At 62.3% G+C, this 23,837-nt stretch overlaps 1 protein-coding gene across 1 annotated transcript in view; it reads left to right on the top strand.

Annotated features, from left to right (window-relative positions):
- The window catches only part of HUWE1 (HECT, UBA and WWE domain containing E3 ubiquitin protein ligase 1), a 157,587-nt gene that overhangs the window by 14,239 nt on the left and 119,511 nt on the right, over positions 1-23,837 (top strand). The window contains exons 12-26 of the mRNA XM_056510874.1: positions 969-1,109; positions 3,381-3,492; positions 3,573-3,668; positions 3,750-3,851; positions 5,956-6,036; positions 7,159-7,265; positions 8,934-9,111; positions 10,354-10,445; positions 10,538-10,749; positions 13,301-13,358; positions 15,134-15,310; positions 16,970-17,215; positions 20,609-20,742; positions 22,146-22,246; positions 23,082-23,288. Coding sequence (XP_056366849.1) covers positions 969-1,109; positions 3,381-3,492; positions 3,573-3,668; positions 3,750-3,851; positions 5,956-6,036; positions 7,159-7,265; positions 8,934-9,111; positions 10,354-10,445; positions 10,538-10,749; positions 13,301-13,358; positions 15,134-15,310; positions 16,970-17,215; positions 20,609-20,742; positions 22,146-22,246; positions 23,082-23,288 — 2,044 coding nt within the window. The remainder of the gene's footprint in view (positions 1-968; positions 1,110-3,380; positions 3,493-3,572; positions 3,669-3,749; positions 3,852-5,955; positions 6,037-7,158; positions 7,266-8,933; positions 9,112-10,353; positions 10,446-10,537; positions 10,750-13,300; positions 13,359-15,133; positions 15,311-16,969; positions 17,216-20,608; positions 20,743-22,145; positions 22,247-23,081; positions 23,289-23,837) is intronic.

Below are 23,837 nucleotides of genomic sequence, written 5' to 3'. Positions count from 1 at the left end.
TGGGGTGATTGACCAAAATAAATAACTGATGCTCAGCTGTGAGTGCTCAAGGTGAGCCCTGCTGGAATTTTGGGGTGATTGACCAAAATAAATTAAATAACTGATGCTCAGCTGTGAGTGCTCAAGGTGAGACCTGCTGGAATCTGGGGTGGTTGAACAAAATAAATAATGAAACTCAGCTGTGAGTGCTCAGGGTGAGCCTTGCTGGAATTTTGGGGTGATTGACCAAATTAAATACTGTTACTCAGCTGTGGCTGTTCAAGGTGAGCCCTGCTGGAATTTTAGGGTGATTGACCAAAATAAATACTGAAACTCAGCTGTGAGTGCTCAGGGTGAGCCCTGCTGGAATTTTTGGGGTTATTTACTAAAATAAGAGTATTGGTCTAATACCAATACTCAGCTGTGAGGGACAAAAGACTGTCTAACAATTTAAAGTTACAAAGTGTGTGTTTATTTAGCATGAGGTAATCCTCTAACCCACAGGTGATCACAAAATCTATTTATTGGCAAAGGATTCAGACAAATCCATGTTCATAATAACAGCCCTTCCCATCCCTTATTTCCTATGGTAATTAGCTTGAAGAGCAATTAAGCATTGATTGACTTCTTAAATTAAGTCTGGGGTTGTTTTTGTGGGAGGAAGTAAGGTGAGTCTTCCTCACTTTAAACTCTTGACCTTTTCTATCAATGACAATACAGATGATTTCTGGGGACAGTCCAGATTTTCAATTTTTCATTCATTCAATTTTTCATTTTTCAGAGAATGGGTTTTTATTTTCCTTGTCTTGTGCTTCACCAGTTTCATCTTTTCCCATTGCGAGCACGGCTGATCGAACACAAAACAACAGAGAATCGATTATTTAAAATTCAGATAACTTCTTTTCAGCAAAGCAACTAAAAAGCTAATATTCTAAAATAAGTGTTGCAGGTGTGTCAGGGCCTCCCTCACCTGTGTGTCCCTTCCCCAGGTGATCAAGTTCCTGGGGGACGAGCAGGACCAGATCACGTTTGTGACGCGGGCGGTGCGCGTGGTGGATCTGATCACCAACCTGGACATGGCGGCGTTCCAGTCGCACAGCGGGCTCAGCATCTTCATCTACCGCCTCGAGGTGCCGCCCCTCGCCTGATTTTGGGGTGTCCTGGGGTTCCCTCTTGTGGTTTGGGGTGCTGAGTGAATCTCTGTCCCTCAGCATGAGGTGGATCTGTGCCCCTGCAAAGCTTTTTGGGGTGTCCTGGGGTCCCCTCTTGTGGTTTGGGGTGCTGAGTGAAGCTCTGTCCACCCCAGCATGAGGTGGATCTGCTCCCCTGCCCTTCTTTTTGGGGTGTCCTGAGTACTTTTTGGGGTGCTGAATGAATCTCTGTCCCCCATCATGAGGTAGATCTCTGCCCCTGCTCCACTTTTTGGGGTCCCCTCGGGGGATTTAGGATGCTGAGGCTCTGTCTCATCTCCCAGCATGAGGTGGATCTGTGCCCCTCACCTGATTTTGGGGTATCCTGAGTAGTTTTTGGGGTGCTGAGTGAAGCTCTGTCCCCCCAGCATGAGGTGGATCTGTGCCCCTGCCCCATTTTTGGGGTCCCCTCGGGTTTTTGGGGTGCTGAATTAGGCTCTGCTCCCACAGCATGAGGTGGATCTGTTCCCCTGCTCCACTTTTTGGGGTGTCCTGGGGTTCCCTCTTGTGGTTTGGGGTGCTGAGTGAATCTCTGTCCCTCAGCATGAGGTGGATCTGTGCCCCTCACCTGATTTTGGGGTGTCCTGATTGGTTTTTGGGGTGCTGAGTGAAGCTCTGTCCCCCCAGCATGAGGTGGATGTCTGCCCCTGCCCCATTTTTGGGGTCCCCTCGGGTTTTTGGGGTGCTGAATTAGGTTCTGCTCCCCCAGCATGAGGTGGATCTGTTCCCCTGCCCCACTTTTTGGGGTGTCCTGGGGTCCCCTCTTGTGGTTTGGGGTGCTGAGTGAATCTCTGTCCCCCATCATGAGGTGGATCTGTGCCCCTGCTCCACTTTTTGGGGTCCCCTCGGGGGGTTTAGGATGCTGAGGCTCTGTCTCATCCCCCAGCATGAGGTGGATCTGTGCCCCTGCAAAGCTTTTTGGGGTGTCCTGATTGGTTTTTGGGGTGCTGAGTGAGGCTCTGTCCACCCCAGCATGAGGTGGATCTGCTCCCCTGCCCCATTTTTGGGGTCCCCTCGGGTTTTTGGGGTGCTGAATTAGGTTCTGCTCCCACAGCATGAGGTGGATCTGTTCCCCTGCCCCACTTTTTGGGGTGTCCTGGGGTCCCCTCTTGTGGTTTGGGGTGCTGAGTGAATCTCTGTCCCCCCAGCACGAGGTGGATCTCTGCCCCTGCAAAGCTTTTTGGGTTTTTTTTGGGATTTTTGGGGTGCTGACCCCCTCTCTCCTCCCAGCACGAGATGTATCATACCCCAGCCCCATTTTTGGGGATTTTTTGGGGTTTTTCTGGGGTTTTTGGGGTGCTGACCCCCTCTCTCCCCCCAGCACGAGGTGGATCATACCCCAGCCCCATTTTTGGGATTTTTGGGGTTTTTTTTGGGATTTTTGGGGTGCTGACCCCCTCTCTCCCCCCAGCACGAGGTGGATCATACCCCAGCCCCATTTTTTGAGATTTTTGGGGTTTTTTTTGGGGTTTTTGGGGTGCTGACCCCCTCTCTCCCCCCAGCACGAGGTGGACTTGTACCCCAGCCCCGTTTTTGGGTTTTTTTGTGGGTTTTTTTGAGGTTTTTTGGGGTTTTTGGGGTGCTGACCCCCTCTCTCCCCCCAGCACGAGGTGGATCATACCCCAGTCTCATTTTTGGGGTTTTTTTGGGGTTTTTTTTGGGGTTTTTGGGGTGCTGACCCCCTCTCTCCCCTCAGCACGAGGTGGATCATACCCCAGCCCCATTTTTGGGTTTTTTGGGGGTTTTTTTGGGTTTTTTTTTGGTTTTTTGGGTTTTGTTGGGTTTTGTTGGGTTTTTTTTGGGTTTTTTTGGGTTTTGTTGGGTTTTTTTGGGTTTTTTGGGGTGCTGACCCCCTCTCTCCCCCCAGCACGAGGTGGATCATACCCCAGTCCCATTTTTTGAGATTTTTGGGGTTTTTTTGGGATTTTTGGGGTGCTGACCCCCTCTCTCCCCCAGCACGAGGTGGATCATACCCCAGCCCCATTTTTTGGGATTTTTGGGGTTTTTTTTGGGATTTTTGGGGTGCTGACCCCCTCTCTCCCCCAGCACGAGGTGGATCTGTACCCCAGCCCCATTTTTGGGGTTTTTTTTGGGATTTTTGGGGTGCTGACCCCCTCTCTCCCCCCAGCACGAGGTGGATCATACATCCCAGCCCCATTTTTTTGGGATTTTTGGGGATTTTTGGGGTGCTGACCCCCCTCTCTCCCCCAGCACGAGGTGGACCTGTGCCGCCGCGAGTGTCCCTTTGTCATCAAGCCCAAGGTGCAGCGCCCGCCCGCCGCCCCCCTGCCCGAGGGCGAGGACATGGAGACGGACATGGAGGGTGAGCAGGGTGACATCAGCGCTGTCCCCTCCCCCTGGTGTCCCCGTGGTGTCCCCTCCTCACTGTCACTCCCCCCGCAGTGACCGACGTGGCCATGGAGAGCAGCCCCGGCCCCTCCTCGGCCGAAGCTCCGCCCGTGCCCGGCCCCAGCGCCGCCGCCCCCTCCCCACGCGGCGGTAAGTGCCACCCCCCCGGGGTTGGGGACACTCTGGGGACACTCTGGGGACACGTCAGCCAGCCCTGGTGTCCCCCTGCAGGAGTGCAGTGCATCCCCCAGCGTGCTGCTCTGCTCAAATCCATGCTGAACTTCCTGAAAAAAGCCATCCAGGACCCCGCCTTCTCGGACGGCATCCGGCACGGTGCGTGGGGGTGGCACCGGTGTCACCAGAGCCTGCCCAGGGGGTGGCACCGAGCTGTGGGTGCTCCCCAGTGTCACCAGAGCCTCCTGGGGGGTGGCACCGAGCTGTGGGTGGTCCCCAGTGTCACCAGAGCCTCCTGGGGGGTGGCACCGAGCTGTGGGTGCTCCCCAGTGTCACCAGAGCCTCCTGGGGGGTGGCACCGAGCTGTGGGTGGTCCCCAGTGTCACCAGAGCCTCCCCAGGGGGTGGCACCGAGCTGTGGGTGCTCCTCAGTGTCCCCAGAGCCTCCTGGGGGGTGGCACTGAGCTGTGGGTGCTCCTCAGTGTCCCCAGAGCCTCCTGGGGGGTGGCACTGAGCTGTGGGTGCTCCTCAGTGTCACCAAACCCTCCCCAGGGGGTGGCACTGAGCTGTGGGTGCTCCTCAGTGTCACCAAACCCTCCCCAGGGGGTGGCACTGAGCTGTGGGTGCTCCTCAGTGTCCCCAGAGCCTCCCCGGGGGGTGGCACCGAGCTGTGGGTGCTCCTCAGTGTCCCCAGAGCCTCCTGGTGGGTGGCACTGAATTGTGGGTCGTCCCCAGTGTCACCAGAGCCTCCTGGGGGGTGGCACCGAGCTGTGGGTGGTCCCCAGTGTCACCAGAGCCTCCTGGTGGGTGGCACCGAGCTGTGGGTGGTCCCCAGTGTCACCAGAGCCTCCCCAGGGGGTGGCACCGAGCTGTGGGTGCTCCTCAGTGTCCCCAGAGCCTCCTGGGGGGTGGCACCGAGCTGTGGGTGCTCCTCAGTGTCACCAAACCCTCCCCAGGGGGTGGCACCGAGCTGTGGGTGGTCCCCAGTGTCACCAGAGCCTCCCCAGGGGGTGGCACTGGAATTGTGGGTGGTCCCCAGTGTCCCCAAACCCTCCCTGGGGGGTATCATTGAATGGTGGGTGGTCCTCAATGTCCCCAAACTTTCCCTAGGGGGTGGCACTGAATTGTGGGTGGTCCTCAATGTCCCCAGACCTTCCCCTGGGGGGTGGCAGGAGGATGGCACTGAATTATGGATGGTCCCCAATGTCCCCAAACCCTGCCCGGGGGAGTGGCATTGCCCACTAATGAATGGTGGGTGGCAGTGAACAGAGGGTGGTCCTCGATGTCCCCACAACCTCCCCAGGGGGTGGCAGGTGGGTGGCACTGAACTGTGGGTGCTCCTCAATGTCCCCCAAACCCTCCCCGGGATGGTGACAGGGAGGTGGCACTGCCCACTGAATGAATGGTGGGTGGTCCCTGATGTCCCAAACCAACCCCTAGGGTGTGGCACTGAATTGTGAGTGGTCCCCAGTGTCCCCAAACCCTCTCTGGGGGGTGGCAGGCTGGTGGCACTGCCCACTGAATGAATGGTGGGTGGTCCTCAATGTCCCCAGACCCTCCTGGGGGTGGCAGGCTGGTGGCACTGCCCACTGAATGAATGGTGGGTGGTCCCTGATGTCCCCAGACCCTCCTGGGGGGTGGCACAGGGGTGGCACTGCCCTCTGACTGTCCATATCCCCGATGTCCCCAAACCCCCTGGGGGATGGCACTGCCCTCTATCATATCCCCAATGTCCCCAAACCCCCCTGAGGGGTGGCAGGGGGGTGGCACTGCCCACTGACCACCATGTCCCCGCTGTCCCTCACCCCCTGGGGGTGGCACTGCCCCCTGGCCATGTCCCTGATGTCCCCCACCCCCTGGGGGTGTCACTGCCCCCTGGCCATGTCCCTGATGTCCCCAACCCCCTGGGGGTGTCACTGCCCCCTGGCCGTGTCCCTGCTGTCCCCCACCCCCTGGGGGTGTCACTGCCCCCTGGCCATGTCCCTGTGTCCCCAACCCCCTGGGGGTGGCACTGCCCCCTGGCCATGTTCCTGCTGTCCCCAACCCCCTGGGGGTGTCACTGCCCCCTGGCCATGTCCCTGATGTCCCCAACCCCCTGGGGGTGTCACTGCCCCCTGGCCATGTCCCTGATGTCCCGAACCCTGTGGGGGTGTCACTGCCCCCTGGGGGTGTCACTGCCCCCTGGCCGTGTCCCTGATGTCCCCAACCCCCTGGGGGTGTCACTGCCCCTGGCCGTGTCCCTGATGTCCCCTGTGTCCCCTCAGTGATGGACGGCTCTCTGCCCACCTCCCTGAAGCACATCATCAGCAACGCCGAGTACTACGGCCCCTCGCTGTTCCTGCTGGGTGAGCCCCGCCCCGCCAGGTGTTCCACCTGTCACAGGTGTCCTACCTGCCCCCAGGTGTTCTGCCTCAGGTGTTCCGCCTGTCACAGGTGTCCTACCTGCCCCCAGGTGGTCTGCCTCAGGTGTTCCACCTGTCACAGGTGTTCTGTCACAGGTGTTCCACCTGTCACAGGTGTCCTACCTGCCCACAGGTGTTCTGTCTCAGGTGTTCCGCCTGTCACAGGTGTCCTACCTGCCCCCAGGTGGTCTGCCTCAGGTGTTCCACCTGTCACAGGTGGTCTGCCTCAGGTGTTCCACCTGTCACAGGTGTTCTGTCTCAGGTGTTCCACCTTTCACAGGTGTTCTGCCTCAGGTGTTCCACCTGTCACAGGTGTTCTGTCACAGGTGTTCTACCTGCCCACAGGTGTTCTGTCTCAGGTGTTCCACCTGTCACAGGTGTTCTGTCACAGGTGTTCCACCTGTCACAGGTGTCCTACCTGCCCCCAGGTGGTCTGCCTCAGGTGTTCCACCTATCCCCAGGTGTTCTGTCTCAGGTGTTCCACCTGTCACAGGTGTTCTGTCTCAGGTGTTCCGCCTGTCCCTAGGTGTTCTACCTGTTCTAGGTGTTCCACCTATCCCCAGGTGTTCTGCCTCAGGTGTTCCACCTATCCCCAGGTGTTCTGTCTCAGGTGTTCCACCTGCCCCCAGGTGTTCCACCTGCCCCCAGATGCTCCCCACCTGTCCCCAGGTGCTCCACCTGCCCCCAGGTGTTCCACCTATCCTCAGGTGTTCTGCCTCAGGTGCCCCCAGGAGCTCACCTGTCCCCAGGTGCTCCACCTCTGGTGCCCCCAGGTGCTCACCTGCCCCCAGGTGCTCAGCTGCCCCCAGGTGTTCCACCTGCCCCCAGATGCTCCCCACCTGTCCCCAGGAGCTCACCTGTCCCCAGGTGCTCAGCTGCCCCCAGGTGCTCACCTGTCCCCAGCTGCTCTGCCCCAGGTGTCCCACCTGCCCCCAGGTGCTCACCTGTCCCCAGGTGCTCACCTGCCCCCAGGTGCTCGCCTGTCCCCAGGTGCTCACCTGCCCCCAGGTGCTCGCCTGTCCCCAGGTGCTCTGCCCGCCCTCAGTGCCCCCTCTCTCCGCGCAGCGACCGAGGTGGTGACGGTGTTCGTGTTCCAGGAGCCCTCGCTGCTGTCCTCGCTGCAGGACAACGGCCTCACCGACGTCATGCTGCACGCGCTGCTCATCAAGGACGTGAGTCACCTGTGCTACACCTGTCCTACCTGTCACCTTACCTGTCCTACACCTGTCCTACACCTGTCCTGCCACCTGTCCTACCTGTCATATCTGTCACCTGTCCCCCTGTGTGTCCCCTCACCGATGTCATGCTGCACGCGCTGCTCATCAAGGACGTGAGTCACCTGTGCTACACCTGTCCTACCTGTCCTGTCACCTGTCCTACACCTGTCTTTCACCTGTCCTACCTGTCATATCTGTCACCTGTCCCCCTGTGCGTCCCCTTACCGACGTCATGCTGCACGCGCTGCTCATCAAGGACGTGAGTCACCTGTGCTACACCTGTGCTACCTGTCACCTGTCCTACACCTGTCCTGTCACCTGTCCTACACCCGTCCTACCTGTCATATCTGTCACCTGTCCCCCTGTGCATCCCCTCACCAATGTCATGCTGCACGCCCTGCTCATCAAGGACGTGAGTCACCTGTCTTACCTGTCCTACACCTGTCCTGTCACCTGTCCTACCTGTCATATCTGTCACCTGTCCCCCTGTTCGTCCCCTCACCGACGTCATGCTGCACGCGCTGCTCATCAAGGACGTGAGTCACCTGTGCTACCTGTCACCTGTCCTGTCACCTGTCCTGTCACCTGTCCTGTCACCTGTCATACCTGTCATACCTGTCACCTGTCCCCCTGTTCGTCCCCTCACCGACGTCATGCTGCACGCCCTGCTCATCAAGGACGTGAGTCATCTGTCCTACACCTGTCCTACACCTGTCCTGTCACCTGTCCTGTCACTTGTCCTACCTGCCACCTCACTTGTCATACCTGTCACCTCACCTGTCCTACCTGTCACCTGTCCTATACCTGTTTCTTTGTGTATCCCCCCACCAACATCATGCTGCACAATCAAGGATGTGAGTCTGGGTCAGCTGTTACCTGTCCTACACCTGTTACCTCTCCTATACCTGTCACCTGTCCAACCTGTCAGCTGTCCTCCCTAGCCCCACATCTGCCCCAGCTGTGCCTCCCCAGCCCCTCACCTGTCCCAGCTGTGTCTCCCCTGTCCCAGGTGTGTCTCCCCTGCCTTCCCCAGCCCCTCCCCTGTCCCAGGTGTTTCTCCCCCATCCCAGGTGTGTCTCCCCGTCCCAGGTGTGTCTCTCCTGTCCTCCCCAGCCCCTCACCTGTCCCAGCTGTGTCTCCCCTGTCCCAGGTGTGTCTCCCCTGCCTTCCCCAGCCCCTCCCCCATCCCAGGTGTGTCTCTCCATCCCAGGTGTGTCTCCCCTGCGCTCCCCAGCCCCTCCCCCATCCCAGCTGTGCCTCCCCCATCCCAGGTGTGTCTCCCCTGCCTTCCCCAGCCCCTCCCCTGTCCCAGGTGTTTCTCCCCCATCCCAGGTGTGTCTCTCCTGCCCTCCCCAGCCCCACACCTGTCCCAGGTGTGCCTCCCCATCCCAGGTGTGCCTCTCCTGCCCTCCCCAGCCCCACACCTGTCCCAGGTGTGCCTCCCCATCCCAGGTGTGTCTCCCCTGCCCTCCCCAGCCCCTCTCCTGTCCCAGCTGTGTCTCCCCCATCCCAGGTGTGTCTCCCCCATCCCAGGTGTGTCTCCCCTGCCCTCCCCAGCCCCTCTCCTTTCCCAGCCGTGTCTCCCCCATCCCAGGTGTGCCTCACCTGCTCCCCTCCCCGCAGGTGCCGGCCACGCGGGAGGTGCTGGGCTCTCTGCCCAACGTGTTCAGCGCGCTGTGCCTGAACGCGCGGGGGCTGCAGAGCTTCGTGCAGTGCCAGCCCTTCGAGCGCCTCTTCAAGGTGCTGCTGTCCCCCGACTACCTGCCCGCCATGCGGCGGCGCCGCAGCTCCGACCCCCTGGGTGAGACAGGGACACACCTGGGGACACGTGGGGACACCTGGGACTCACCTGGGGACACCTGGGACACACCTGGGGCACCTGGCACACACCTGGGGTACTGGGACACACCTGGGACACACCTGGGAACACCTGGGGACACCTGGGACACACCTGGGGAGGGACTGGGGGCACTGGGATTGGGGTCACACCTGGGCAGGGACTGGGGGCACTGAGATCGGGTTCACACCTGCCCGCCATACGGCGGCGCCACAGCTCCGACCCCCTGGGTGAGAGAGGGACACACCTGGGGACACCTGGGGACACCTGGGGCACACCTGGGGCACTGGGGACACACCTGGGGTACTGGGACACACCTGGGACACACCTGGGGTACACCTGGGACACACCTGGGGACACTGGGATTGGGTTCACACCTGCCCGCCGTGTGGCAGCGCCTCAGGTCCGACCCCTGGGTGAGAGAAGGGGACACCTGGGACACACCTGGGGACACACCTGGGGAGGGGCTAGGGGCACCTGGGACACACCTGGGACACACCTGGGGGACTGGGGGCACTGAGATCGGGGTCACACCTGCCCGCCATGCGGCGGCGCCGCAGCTCCGACCCCCTGGGTGAGACAGGGACACACCTGGGACACACCTGGGGAGGGGCTGGGGGCACTGGGGACACACCTGGGGAGGGGCTGGGGGCACTGGGACACACCTGGGACACACCTGGGTAACACCTGGGGAGGGGCTGGGCACACCTGGGGTACTGGGGACACATCTGGGGACACCTGGCACACACCTGGGGTACTGGGGATTGGGTTCACACCTGCCCACCGTGCGCCGCAGCTCCGACCCCCTGGGTGAGAGCCACACCTGGGACACACCTGGGGAGGGGCTGGTGGCACTGGGATTGGGTTCACACACGCTCCTGTGCCCCCCCCCAAAATGCTCACTGTGCCCCCAAAACACTCATTGTGCGCCCCCAACCTCCTCTGCCCCCCCAAAACACTCACTGCCCCCCAAAACACTCACTGTCCCCCCAAAACACTCACTGTCCCCCCAAACCTCTCTCTGCCCCCCAAAACACTCACTGTCCCCCCAAACCCCCTCTGTCCCCCAAAACACTGACTGTGCCCCCCCAAAACACTCATTGTCCCCCCAAAACACTGACTGTCCCCCCAAACCCCCTCTGTCCCCCCAAACCCCCTCTGCCCCCCAAAACACTGACTGTCCCCCCAAACCCCCTCTGCCCCCAGGTGACACAGCCTCCAACCTGGGCAGCGCCGTGGACGAGCTGATGCGCCACCAGCCCACGCTCAAAACCGACGCCACCGCCGCCATCATCAAGGTGACAACACCCGCGTGTGGGGTGTGGGGGGTGTTCAGTACCCCCAAAACCTGCCCTAACGCCCCTCCCCATCCCATCCCATCCCTGTGCAGCTGCTGGAGGAGATCTGCAGCCTGGGCAGGGACCCCAAGTACATCTGCCAGAAGCCGTCGATGCAGAAGGCGGACGGGACGGCGGCGGCGCCGCCCCCGCGCTCGCCCCACGCGGCCGAGGAGGCGTCGAGCGAGGACGAGGAGGAGGAGGAGGTGCAGGCCATGCAGAGCTTCGGGGCGGCGCCGCAGAGCGAGGCCGAGCCCAGCCAGGCGTGAGCGGGGCAGGGCAGGGAGGGGTCACTGGGGGGTGCCCTGGGGGGGTGGGGTCAATGGGGTGTGTCCTGGGGGTCACTGGGGTGTGCCCGGGGGGGGTGGGGTCACTGGGGTGTGCTCAGGGGTCACTGGGGTGTGCCTGGGTCACTGGGGTGCCCGGGGGTCACTGGGGTGTGCTCAGGGGTCACTGGGGTGTGCCCAGGGGTCACTGGGTGTGCCCAGGTCACTGGGGTGTGTCCAGGTCATTGGGGTGTGCCCGGGGGTCTGGGGTGTCCCCAGGGCAGGGCAGGGTCACTGCGGTGTCCCCAGGGGTCACTGGGGTGTGCCCAGGGGTCACTGGGTGTGCCCAGGTCACTGGGGTGTGCCCAGGGGTCACTGGGGTGTGCCCAGGGGTCACTGGGTGTGCCCTGGGGTCACTGGGGTGTGCCCTGGGGTCACTGGGGTGTGCCCGGGTCACTGGGGTGTGCCCAGGGGTCACTGGGGTGTGCCCTGGGGTCACTGGGGTGTGCCCGGGTCACTGGGGTGTGCCCAGGGGTCACTGGGGTGTGTCCAGGGGTCACTGGGGTGTGCCCTGGGGTCACTGGGGTGTGCCCGGGTCACTGGGGTGTGCCCAGGGGTCACTGGGGTGTGCCCAGGGGTCACTGGGGTGTGCCCTGGGGTCACTGGGGTGTGCCCGGGTCACTGGGGTGTGCCCAGGGGTCACTGGGGTGTGCCCGGGTCACTGGGGTGTGCCTGGGTCACTGGGTGTGCCCGGGTCATTGGGGTGTGCCCAGGGGTCACTGGGGTGTGCCCGGGGGTCACTGGGTGTGCCCGGGTCACTGGGGTGTGCCCAGGGGTCACTGGGGTGTGCCCTGGGGTCATTGGGGTGTGCCCTGGGGTCACTGGGGTGTGCCCGGGTCACTGGGGTGTGCCCAGGGGTCACTGGGTGTGCCCGGGTCACTGGGGTGTGCCCAGGGGTCACTGGGTGTGCCCTGGGGTCACTGGGTGTGCCCAAGGGTCACTGGGGTGTGCCCAGGGGTCACTGGGGTGTGCCCAGGGGTCACTGGGGTGTGCCTGGGTCACTGGGTGTGTCCTGGGGTCACTGGGTGTGCCCGGGTCATTGGGGTGTGCCCAGGGGTCACGGGTGTGCCCTGGGGTCATTGGGGTGTGCCCGGGTCACTGGGTGTGCCCTGGGGTCACTGGGGTGTGCCCAGGGGTCACTGGGTGTGCCCGGGTCACTGGGGTGTGCCCAGGGGTCACGGGGTGTGCCCTGGGGTCACTAGGTGTGCCTGGGTCATTGGGGTGTGCCCTGGGGTCACTGGGGTGTGCCCAGGGGTCACTGGGGTGTTCCCAGGGGTCACTGGGGTGTGCCCAGGGGTCACTGGGGTGTGCCCAGGGGTCACTGGGTGTGCCCGGGTCATTGGGGTGTGCCCAGGGGTCACGGGTGTGCCCTGGGGTCATTGGGGTGTGCCCAGGGGTCACGGGTGTGCCCTGGGGTCACTGGGGTGTGCCCTGGGGTCAGTGTATGTCACTGGGGTGTGCCCAGGGCAGGGTGGGGTCACTGGGGTGTGCCCGGGGATCTGGGGTGTCCCCAGGGCAGGGTGGGGTCACTGCAGTGTCCCCAGGGGTCACTGCGGTGTGCCCAGGTCACTGGGGTGTGCCCAGGGGTGTCCCCTGGGTCACTGGGGTCTGCCCTGGGGTCACTGGGGTGTCCACAGTGTCAGTGTATGTCACTGGGGTGTCCCCAGGGGTCGGTGCAGGTCACTGGGGTGTCCCCGAGGGTCTGGGATGTCCCCCAGGTCGCTGTGGTGTCCCCAGGGCAGGGTGGGGTCACTGGGGTGTCCCCAGGGGTCAGTGCAGGTCACTGGGGTGTCCCCAGGGGTGTCCCCAGGTCACTGTGGTGTCCCCAGGGGTCAGTGCAGGTCATTGTGGTGTCCCCAAGGGTCTTGGGTGTCCACAGGTCACTGGGGTGTCCCCAGAGGTGTCCCCAGATTACTGGAGTGTCCCCAGGAGTCAGTGCAATTCATTGTGATGTCCCCAGGGGTCAGTGCTGGTCACTGTGGTGTCCCCGGGGATGAGTTCAGGTCACTGGGGTGTCCCCAGTATCAGTGCAGGTCATTGTGATGTCCCTGGGTCACTGGGGTGTCCCCAGGGGTCAGTGCAGGTCACTGGGGTGTCACCAGGGTTGTCCCCACGTCACCGTGGTGTCACCAGGGAGGTTCCCAGGTCACTGGGAGTGCTGGGGAAGGTCTGGGGGAGCTGACCAAGGGTCTAGAGGAAGATTCTGGGGGAGCTGGGGAAGGATCTGGAGCATCCTGAGGGAGCTGAGGAAAAGGCTCAGCCTGGAGAAAAGAGAGCAGGGAGGGAAATCCAGGCTGGAAAAATCAGCAAAACCTTCCCAGAAAGGATCCAGCAGGGAGGTGTCAAAGCCAGGCCTGGGTGTGACACTGGGTCACAGGGGGGTGACAAGGTCACAGGACACTCTCAGGGGTCTCTCCCAGCCTCCTGAACTCGGATTTTGTGTCCTGGGGGGGGTCACACCCCCCTGACCCCCCCTCCCTGTCCCTGCAGCGTGGTGGGCACGGAGGAGCGCATCCCCATCCCCCTCATGGACTACATCCTCAACGTGGTGAGTGGGGGAGGCCCTGCCCAGCCCGGGGGTCCCACTGCCCCCCAGACCCCCCTGAACGGGCTCAGACCCCCCAGACCCCCCTGAACAGACTCAGACCCCCCCAGACCCCCCCTGAACGGGCTCAGACCCCCCCTGAACAGGTTCAGACCCCCCAGACCCCCCCTGAACAGACTCAGACCCCCCCTGAATGGGCTCAGACCCCCCCAGACCCCCCCTGAACGGGCTCAGACTCCCCCTGAACAGACTCAGACCCCCCCATGAACAGGCTCAGACCCCCCAGACCCCCCCTGAACAGGCTCAGACCCCCCAGACCCCCCCTGAATAGACTCAGACCCCCCTAAACCCCTCTGAACAGGCTCAGAGCCCCCCTGAATGGGCTCAGACTCCCCCTGAACAGACTCAGACCCCCCCTGAACAGGCTCAGACCCCCCTAACCCCCCCCGAATGGGCTCAGATCCCCCTGAACCCCCCTGAACAGACTCAGACCCCCCAGACCCCCCCCAAAATGTGCTCAGACCCCCCTAGACCTCCAAAAAAGGGCTCTGACCCCCCTGAATGGGGTAAATTCCCTCCCTGATTCCCCAAAAAGGGGCTCAGACCCCCCCCTGAAGTGACTCAGACCCCCCTTGACCCCCCTGAAGAAGCTCTGACCCCCCCTTAAGTGATTCTGACCCACGCTGACCCCCCAAAAAAGGTCTCAGACCCCCCTGAATGGGCTCAGTCCCCTCCCTGACCCCCCCCAGAGGGTCTCAGACCCTGCTGAGGTGACTCAGACCCCCCCAACCCCCCAAAAAGAGTCTCACACCCCCCTGAATGGGCTCAGTTCCCTCCCTGACCCCCTCTGAAGTGACTCCTACCCCCCCTGACGCCCCAAAAAAAGGGTCTCAGACCCCCCTGAATGGGCTCAATTCCCTCCCTGACCCCCTCTGAAGTGACTCTTACCCCCCCTGACCCCCCAAAAAACGGGTCTCAGACCCCGCTGAAGTGACTCAGATCCCCTCTGACCCCCCAAAAAGGATCTCAGACCCCCCTGAAGTGACTCTAACCCCCCAAAAAGGGTCTCAGACCCCCCTGAAGTGACTCTGACCCCCCAAAAAGGGTCTCAGACCCCCCCCAGAGGGTCTCAGACCCCCCCTGAAGTGACTCAGACCCCCCTGGCCCCCCAAAAAGGGTCTCAGACCCCGCTGAAGTGACTCAGACACCCACTGGCCCCCCCAGAGGGTCTCAGACCCCCCTGAAGTGACTCAGATGCCCCCATAAGTGACTCAGACCCCCCCTGGCCCCCCAAAAAGGATCTCAGACCACCCTGAAGTGACTCTGACCCCCCAAAAAGGATCTCAGTCCCCCCTGAAGTGACTCTGACCCCCCCAGAGGGTCTCAGACCCCCCCTGAAGTGACTCAGACCCCTCCGACCCCCCCCGAAGTGGCTCAGACCCCCCTGGCCCCCCAAAAAAGGGTCTCAGACCCCCCTGAATGGGCTCAGTCCCCTCCCTGACCCCCCCTGAAGTGACTCAGACCCCCCCCTGGCCCCCCAAAAAGGGTCTCAGACCCCCCTGAAGTGACTCTGACCCCCCAAAAAGGGTCTCAGACCCCGCTGAAGTGACTCAGACCCCCTCTGACCCCCCAAAAAGGATCTCAGACCCCCCAAGAAATGACTCTGACCCCCCAAAAAGGGTCTCAGACCCGCCCCCAGAGGGTCTCAGACCCCTCCTGAAGTGACTCAGATCCCCCTGAAGGAGCTCTGACCCCCCTGACCCCCTTTTCCCCCCCAGATGAAGTTTGTGGAGTCCATCCTCAGCAACAACACCACGGACGATCACTGCCAGGAGTTCGTGGCCCAGCGGGGGCTGCGGCCCCTCGTCACCATCCTGGGGCTGCCCAACCTGCCCGTGGACTTCCCCACCTCAGCTGCCTGCCAGGCTGTGGCTGGGGTCTGCAAATCCATCCTGGTATGGAAAATTCCATCCTGGGGGGGTGAAAATCCATCCTGGTATGGAAAATTCCATCCTGGGGGGGCGAAAATCCATCCTGGGGGGGGGTGAAAATCCATCCTGGTATGAAAAATTCCATCCTGGGGGGGTGAAAATCCATCCTGGGGGTCTGCAAATCCATCCTGGGGGCTGAGAATCCATCCTGGTATGAAAAATTCCATCCTGGGGGCTGAAAATCCATCCTGGGGTCTGCAAATCCATCCTGGTACGAAAAATTGCATCCTGGGGAGGGTGAGAATTCATCCTGGGGTCTGCAAATCCATCCTGGGGTGTGAAAATCCATCCTGGGGGGCTCAGGGGGCTGCAAATCCATCCTGGTGTGGACCCTCATGATGCTCTCAGTGTCCCCAGACCCTGTCCCACAGGCCCTGGGTGTTCCAGAAGGGTTCAGTGACCCCACAATAACCCCAGTGACCCCTCAGTGACCCCAGTGTCCCCTGAGTGACCCTTCAGTGACCCCAGTATCCCCTCTCTGTCATTTTCCTGTCCCCAGACCCTGCCCCATGATCCCAGGGTTATCCAGGAGGGTTCAGTGACCCCACAATGACCCCAGTGTCCCCTCATTGACCCGTCAGTGACCCCAATGTCCCCTGTTTGTCCCCCCCAGACTCTCTCCCATGATCCCAGGGTTATCCAGGAGGGTTCAGTGACCCCTCAGTGACCCCAGTGACTCCTCAGTGACCCGTCAGTGACCCCAGTGTCCCCTGTGTGTCATTTCCCTGTCCCCAGACGCTGTCCCACGAGCCCAAGGTGCTGCAGGAGGGGCTGGTGCAGCTGGAGGCCCCCAGTGACCCCTCAGTGTCCCCTCAGTGTCCCCTCAGTGACCCCTCAGTGACCCCTCAGTGACCCCAATGTCCCCTGTTTGTCCCCCCCAGACTCTCTCCCATGATCCCAGGGTTATTCAGGAGGGTTCAGTGACCCCTCAGTGACCCCAGTGTCCCCTCTGTGTCATTTCCCTGTCCCCAGACTCTGTCCCACGAGCCCAAGGTGCTGCAGGAGGGGCTGGTGCAGCTGGAGGCCCCCAGTGACCCCTCAGTGTCCCCTCAGTGACCCCTCAGTGACCCCAGTGACCCCTCAGTGACCCCAGTGTCCCCTCAGTGACCCCAGTGTCCCCTCTCTGTCATTTTCCTGTCCCCAGACCCTGCCCCATGATCACAGGGTTATCCAGGAGGGTTCAGTGACCCCTCAGTGACCTCAGTGACCTCAGTGACCCCTCAGTGACCCCTCAGTGACCCCAGTGTCCCCTCTGTGTCATTTCCCTGTCCCCAGACGCTGTCCCACGAGCCCAAGGTGCTGCAGGAGGGGCTGGTGCAGCTCGAGGCCCCCAGTGACCCCTCAGTGACCCCTCAGTGACCCCTCAGTGACCCCAGTGTCCCCTCAGTGACCCCAGTGTCCCCTCAGTGACCCCTCAGTGACCCCAGTGTCCCCTCAGTGACCCCTCAGTGACCCCAATGTCCCCTGTTTGTCCCCCCCAGACTCTCTCCCATGATCCCAGGGTTATCCAGGAGGGTTCAGTGACCCCTCAGTGACCCCAGTGTCCCCTCAGTGACCCCAGTGTCCCCTCAGTGACCCCTCAGTGACCGCAGTGTCCCCTCTGTGTCATTTCCCTGTCCCCAGACGCTGTCCCACGAGCCCAAGGTGCTGCAGGAGGGGCTGGTGCAGCTGGAGGCCGTGCTGTCTGCCCTGGAGCCCCTGCACAGGCCCATCGAGGCCCCGGGGGGCTCGGTGCTGCTGCGGGAGCTGGCCGGGGCCGGGGCCGTGGCCGATGCCACCCTGTCAGCGCAGGCCACGCCCCTGCTGCACGCCCTGACCGCCGCCCACGCCTTCATCATGATGTTCGTGCACACCTGCAGGGTGGGGCAGGTAAGGGGGGGATGGGATGGGGGGTGGGGGACACCTGCAGGGTGGGCAGGTAAATGGGGGGGGGGGGATGGGATGGGGGGTGGGGGGCTGGGATGAGGTTTGGGGGGGGCTGGGATGGGGTTTGAGGGGTTGGAATGGGGTTTGGGGGTTTGGGATCGGGTCTGGGGGGGCTGGGGTGGGGTTTGAGGGGTTGGAATGGGGTTTGGGGGTTTGGGATCGGGTCTGGGGGGGCTGGGATGGGGTTTGAGGGGTTGGAATGGGGTTTGGGATCGGGTCTGGGGGGGCTGGGATGGGGTTTGAGGGGTTGGAATGGGGTTTGGATGGGGTTAAGGGGGGTTGGAATGGGGTTTGGGGGGGATTAGGATGGGGTTTGGTGGGGCTGGGATGGGGTTGGGAGGGTTTGGGATGGGGTTTGGGGGGCTGCAGTGGGGTTTGGGGGGGTTGGATGGGGTTTGGGGGGGATGGGATGGGGTTTGGGGGGCTGCAGTGGGGTTTGGGGGGGTTAGGATGGAGTTTAGGGGGTAGGGATGGGGTCTGGGGGCGCTGGGATGGGGTTGGAATGGGGTTTGTAGGGGTTGGAATGGGGTTTGGAGGGTTAGGATAGGGTTTAGGCAGGTTGGAATGGGGTTGGGTTGGGGTTTGGGGGGGCTGTAATGGGGTCTGGAGGGGATTAGGATGGGGTTTGGGGGGGTTAGGATGGGGTTTGGGGGGGTTAGGATGGGGTTTGATGGGGTTGGGATGGGGTTTGAGAGGGCTGCATTGGGGTTTGGGGGGGTTAGGATGGGGTTTGAGGGGGTTGGGATGGGGTTTGAGGAGGCTGCAATGGGGTTGGGAGGGGTTGGAATAGGGTTTGGGGTACACCTGCAGGGTGGGACCGGTAAGGGGGGGGCTGCAATGGGGTTGGGAGGGGTTAGGATGGGGTTTGGGGGGTTTGCAATGGGGTTTTGGGGACACCTGCAGGGTGGGATAGGTAAGGGGGGGCTGGGATGGGGGTTGAGGGGTTTGCAGTGGGGTTTGGGGGGGTTAGGATGGAGTTTAGGGGGTTGGGATGGGGTTTGAGGAGGCTGCAATGGGGTTTGGGGGGGGTTTGCAATGGGGTTTGGGGGACACCTGCAGGGTGGGACAGGTAAATGGTGGGGGGCTGCAATGGGGGTGGGAAGGGTTAGGATGGGGTTTGGGAGGGCATGCAATGGGGTTGGGAGGGGTTGGAATGGGGTTTGGGGGTTTGGGATCGGGTCTGGGGGGGCTGGGATGGGGTTTGAGGGGTTGGAATGGGGTTTGGATGGGGTTAAGGGGGGTTGGAATGGGGTTTGGGGGGGATTAGGATGGGGTTTGGGGGGGCTGGGATGGGGTTTGAGGGGTTGGAATGGGGTTTGGGGGTTTGGGATCGGGTCTGGGGGGGCTGGGATGGGGTTTGAGGGGTTGGAATGGGGTTTGGGGGTTTGGGATCGGGTCTGGGGGGGCTGGGATGGGGTTTGAGGGTTGGAATGGGGTTTGGGGGTTTGGGATCGGGTCTGGGGGGGCTGGGATGGGGTTTGAGGGGTTGGAATGGGGTTTGGGGGTTTGGGATCGGGTCTGGGGGGGCTGGGATGGGGTTTGAGGGGTTGGAATGGGGTTTGGGGGGGATTAGGATGGGGTTTGGTGGGGCTGGGATGGGATTTGGGGGGGCTGGGATGGGGTTGGGAGGGTTTGGGATGGGGTTTGGGGGGCTGCAGTGGGGTTTGGGGGGGGTTGGAATGGGGTTTGGGGGGGATGGGATGGGGGTTGGGGGGGCTGCAATGGGGTTTGGGGGGGTTAGGATGGAGTTTAGGGGGTAGGGATGGGGTCTGGGGGCGCTGGGATGGGGTTGGAATGGGGTTTGTAGGGGTTGGAATGGGGTTTGGAGGGTTAGGATAGGGTTTAGGCAGGTTGGAATGGGGTTGGGATGGGGTTTGGGGGGGCTGTAATGGGGTCTGGAGGGGATTAGGATGGGGTTTGGGGGGGTTAGGATGGGGTTTGAGGAGGTTGGAATGGGGTTTGGGGGACACCTGCAGGGTGGGACAGGTTAAGGGGGGGGGCTGGGATGGGGTTTGAGGGGGCTGCATTGGGGTTTGGGGGGGTTAGGATGGGGTTTGAGGGGGTTGGGATGGGGTTTGAGGAGGCTGCAATGGGGTTGGGAGGGGTTGGAATGGGGTTTGGGGTACACCTGCAGGGTGGGACCGGTAAGGGGGGGGCTGCAATGGGGTTGGGGGGGTTAGGATGGGGTTTGGGGGGTTTGCAATGGGGTTTTGGGGACACCTGCAGGGTGGGATAGGTAAGGGGGGACTGGGATGGGGGTTGAGGGGTTTGCAGTGGGGTTTGGGGGGGTTAGGATGGAGTTTAGGGGGTTGGGATGGGGTTTAAGGGGTTAGGATGGGGTTTGGGGGGTTTGCAATGGGGTTTGGGGGACACCTGCAGGGTGGGACAGGTAAATGGTGGGGGGCTGCAATGGGGGTGGGAAGGGTTAGGATGGGGTTTGGGGGGGCTGCAATGGGGTTGGGAGGGGTTGGAATGGGGTTTGAGGGGTTGGAATGGGGTTTGGGGGTTTGGGATCGGGTCTGGGGGGGCTGGGATGGGGTTTAGGCAGGTTGGAATGGGGTTGGAATGGGGTTTGGGGGGGGATTAGGATGGGGTTTGGTGGGGCTGGGATGGGATTTGGGGGGGCTGGGATGGGGTTGGGAGGGTTTGGGATGGGGTTTGGGGGGCTGCAGTGGGGTTTGGGGGGGATGGGATGGGGGTTGGGGGGGCTGCAATGGGGTTTGGGGGATTAGAATGGGATTTGGGGGGGTTGGTATGGGGGTTTGAGGGGTTGGAATGGGGTTTGGGGGACACCTGCAGGGTGGGACAGGTAAATGGGGGGGGCTGGGATGGGGTTTGGGGGGGCTGGAATGGGGCTTGAGGGGATTAGGATGGGGTTGGATGGGGTTTGGGGGGTTTGGAATGGAGTTAAGGGGGTTGGAATGGGGTTATGGGGGGCTGCAGTGGGGTTGGGAGGGGTTGCAATGTGGTTTGGGGGGGCTGCAATGGGTTTGGAGGGGCTGAAATGGGGTTTGAGGGGTTGGAATGGGGTTTAGGGGGGTGGGAATGGAGTTGGAATGGGGTTTGAGGGGGTTAGGATGGGGTTTAGGGGATTGGAATGGGCTTGGGGGACACCTGCAGGCTGGGACAGGTAATGGGGGGTGGGTTTGGGGGGGTTTAAAGGGATTTTGGGGACTTGAAGAGGGCTTTGTTAGGGGCTTTGGGGGCTTGGAAAGGAATTAGAAGGAAGTTTTGGGGAGCTTGAAAGATGTTTGGAGGGGTTTAAAAGGCGTTTGGGGGCTGGGAGCGGTTCTGGGGTCTCACAGGAGTTTTTGGGGTCCCCCCCTGTCCCCCCAGAGCGAGATCAGGGCCATCTCTGTGAACCAGTGGGGGTCCCAGCTGGGGCTGAGCGTGCTGGGCAAGCTGAGCCAGCTGTACTGCTCGCTGGTGTGGGAGAGCACCGTGCTGCTGTCCCTCTGCACCCCCAACAGGTACTGGGAGCACTGGGGAGCACTGGGAGGGCACTGGGGGACACTGGGGGCACTGGGCTGAGCCAGCTGTACTGCTCGCTGGTGTGGGAGAGCACCGTGCTGCTGTCCCTCTGCACCCCCAACAGGTACTGGGAGCACTGGGAGGGACTGGGAGGGCACTGGGGGGGCACTGGGGGAGCACTGGGAGGGCACTGGGGAGGCACTGGGGGCACTGGGCTGAGCCAGCTGTACTGCTCCCTGGTGTGGGAGAGCACCGTGCTGCTGTCCCTCTGCACCCCCAACAGGTACTGGGAGCACTGGGAGGGACTGGGGAGCACTGGGAGGGCACTGGGGGGGCACTGGGGGACACTGGGAGGGCACTGGGGGACACTGGGAGGGCACTGGGGGGGCACTGGGGGGGCACTGGGAGGGACTGGGGGGCACTGGGGGGGCACTGGGGAGCACTGGGGAGCACTGGGAGGGCACTGGGGAGCACTGGGGGCACTGGGCTGAGCCAGCTGTACTGCTCCCTGGTGTGGGAGAGCACCGTGCTGCTGTCCCTCTGCACCCCCAACAGGTACTGGGAGCACTGGGAGGGACTGGGGAGCACTGGGAGGGCACTGGGGGGGCACTGGGGGACACTGGGAGGGCACTGGGGGACACTGGGAGGGCACTGGGGGGGCACTGGGGGGGCACTGGGAGGGACTGGGGGGCACTGGGGAGCACGGGGGGGCACTGGGGAGCACTGGGGAGCACTGGGAGGGCACTGGGGAGCACTGGGGGCACTGGGCTGAGCCAGCTGTACTGCTCCCTGGTGTGGGAGAGCACCGTGCTGCTGTCCCTCTGCACCCCCAACAGGTACTGGGAGCACTGGGAGGGACTGGGGAGCACTGGGGAGCACTGGGGGGCACTGGGAGCACTGGGAGGGCACTGGGGGGGCACTGGGGAGCACTGGGGGCACTGGGAAGGGACTGGGGGGCACTGGGGGGGCACTGGGAAGGGACTGGGGGGCACTGGGGGGGCACTGGGAGGGCACTGGGGGGCACTGATAGGGTCAGGGTCACTGGTGAGTGTTTGGGGGGCACTAGGGAGGGTTTGGGAACGACTGGAGGGCACTGGGAGGTTCTTGGGGGCACTGGTGAAGGTTTTGGGGGGCTCTCTGTGTGTTTTGGGGGGCTCTCTGTGGGTTCTGGGGGGCTCTGTGGGGGTCTGTGGGTTTTGGGGGGCTCTGTGGTGCCCCCCTGACCCCCTGTGCCCCCCCCAGCCTCCCCCCAGGCTGTGAGTTCGGCCAGGCTGACATGCAGAAACTGGGGGGGCACTGTGTGGGTTTGGAGGTTTTGGGGGGCTCTGGGAGGTTCTGGGGGGCTCTCTGTGGGTTTTGGGGGGCTCTGTGGTGCCCCCCTGACCCCCCTGTGCCCCCCCAGCCTCCCCCCAGGCTGTGAGTTCGGCCAGGCTGACATGCAGAAACTGGTGCCCAAGGAGGAGAAAACGGCCCCCAGCCCCCCCCAGGGCGGCCGCAGGGCAGGTGGGGATTGGGGGGATTGGGGGGGGGATTGGGGGGGTTTTGTGGGGTTTTATGGGGGTCTGGGGGGATTGGGGGGGGGCTGGGGGGGCGGTTTATGGGTCTTTATGGGGGTTTGGGGGGATTTTTGGGGGGCTTTATGGGGGATTTTTGGGGGGTTTTATGGGGATTTGGGGAAGGTTTTTTGGGGTCTCTATGAGATCACCTGGGGGTCTCTATGGGATCACTTGGGGGTCTCTATGGGATCACTTTTGGGGTCTTTGTGGAATATGGGGGGGTCTCTATGGGATCCCTTTGGGGTCTCTATGGGATCACTTTGTGATCTCTGTGATCCCTTTTGGGGTCTCTATGGGGTCACTTTGGGGTCTCTATGGTCCCTTTTGGGGTCTCTGGGATCACTTTGGGATCTATGTGGTCCCTTTTGTGATCTCTGTGGGATCACTTTGGGGTCTCTATGGGATCATTGGGGGTCTCTATGGGATCACTTTGGGGTCTCTGTGATCCCTTTTGGGGTCTCTGGGATCACTTTGGGGTCTCTATGGGATCATTGGGGGTCTCTATGGGATCACTTGGGGGTCTCTATGGGATCACTTTGGGGTCTCTATGGGATCATTGGGGGTCTCTATGGGATCACTTTGGGATCTATGTGGTCCCTTTTGTGATCTCTGTGGGATCACTTTGGGGTCTCTATGGGATCACTTTGGGGTCTCTGTGGTCCCTTTTGGGGTCTCTATGGGATCACTTTGGGGTCTCTGTGGTCCCTTTTGGGGTCTCTGGGATCACTTTGGGGTCTCTGTGGGATACCTTGGGGGTCTCAGCGTGTCTCCCCCTCCCCCAGAGGGCGAGGCCGAGCCCGGGGGCCCCGCGGGGGGGGCGGGCAGTGACCCCCCCCCGGCCCAGGGGCTGCTGGAGGGGATGGGGCTGGAGGGGGAGCCCCTGGCCCCCATGGAGACGGACGAGCCCAGCGCCAGCGACCCCAAAGCCAAGGCCAAGATCACCCCGGCCATGGCCGCCCGCATCAAACAGATCAAACCCCTGCTCTCGGGTGAGGGGGGCCAAAAATGGGGCTGGGGGGCTCTGAAATGGGGCTGGGGGGTCCAAAAATGGGGCTGGGGGGTCCTAAAATGGGTCTGGGGGGTCCTAAAATGGGGCTGAGGGGTTCTGAAATGGGTGTGGGGTGGCCAAAAATGGGGCTGGGGGGCTCTGAAATGGAGCTGGGGGGTCCAAAAATGGGGCTGGGGGGCTCTGAAATGGGGCTTGGGGGTCCAAATATGGGGCTGGGGGGGGGTCCAAAAATGCATCTGGGGGGGCCAAAAATGGGTCAGGGCGATCCAGAAATGGGTCTGGGGAGCCCAAAAATGGGTCTGGGGGCCCCAAAAACAGGGTAGGGAGCTCTGGAAATGGGTCAAGGGGTCCAGAATTGGCCAGAGGGACCTGTCCCCTGTGTCCCCTCGAGGATCTCCCCCTGTTCCCCCGTGTCCCCCCGAGGGTCTCACCCTGTCCCCCCTGTCCCTTGTGTCCCCCTGTGTCCCCATAAGGGTCTCACCCTGTCCCCCCTGTCCCTTGTGTCCCCCTGTGTCCCCATAAGGGTCTC

This window comes from Oenanthe melanoleuca, chromosome 25 (genome assembly GCF_029582105.1).
Source record: "Oenanthe melanoleuca isolate GR-GAL-2019-014 chromosome 25, OMel1.0, whole genome shotgun sequence".
Classification (NCBI taxonomy): domain Eukaryota; kingdom Metazoa; phylum Chordata; class Aves; order Passeriformes; family Muscicapidae; genus Oenanthe; species Oenanthe melanoleuca.
The sequence above is the reverse complement of the archived record's forward strand: the minus strand, read 5'-3'. Positions and strand labels throughout refer to the sequence as shown.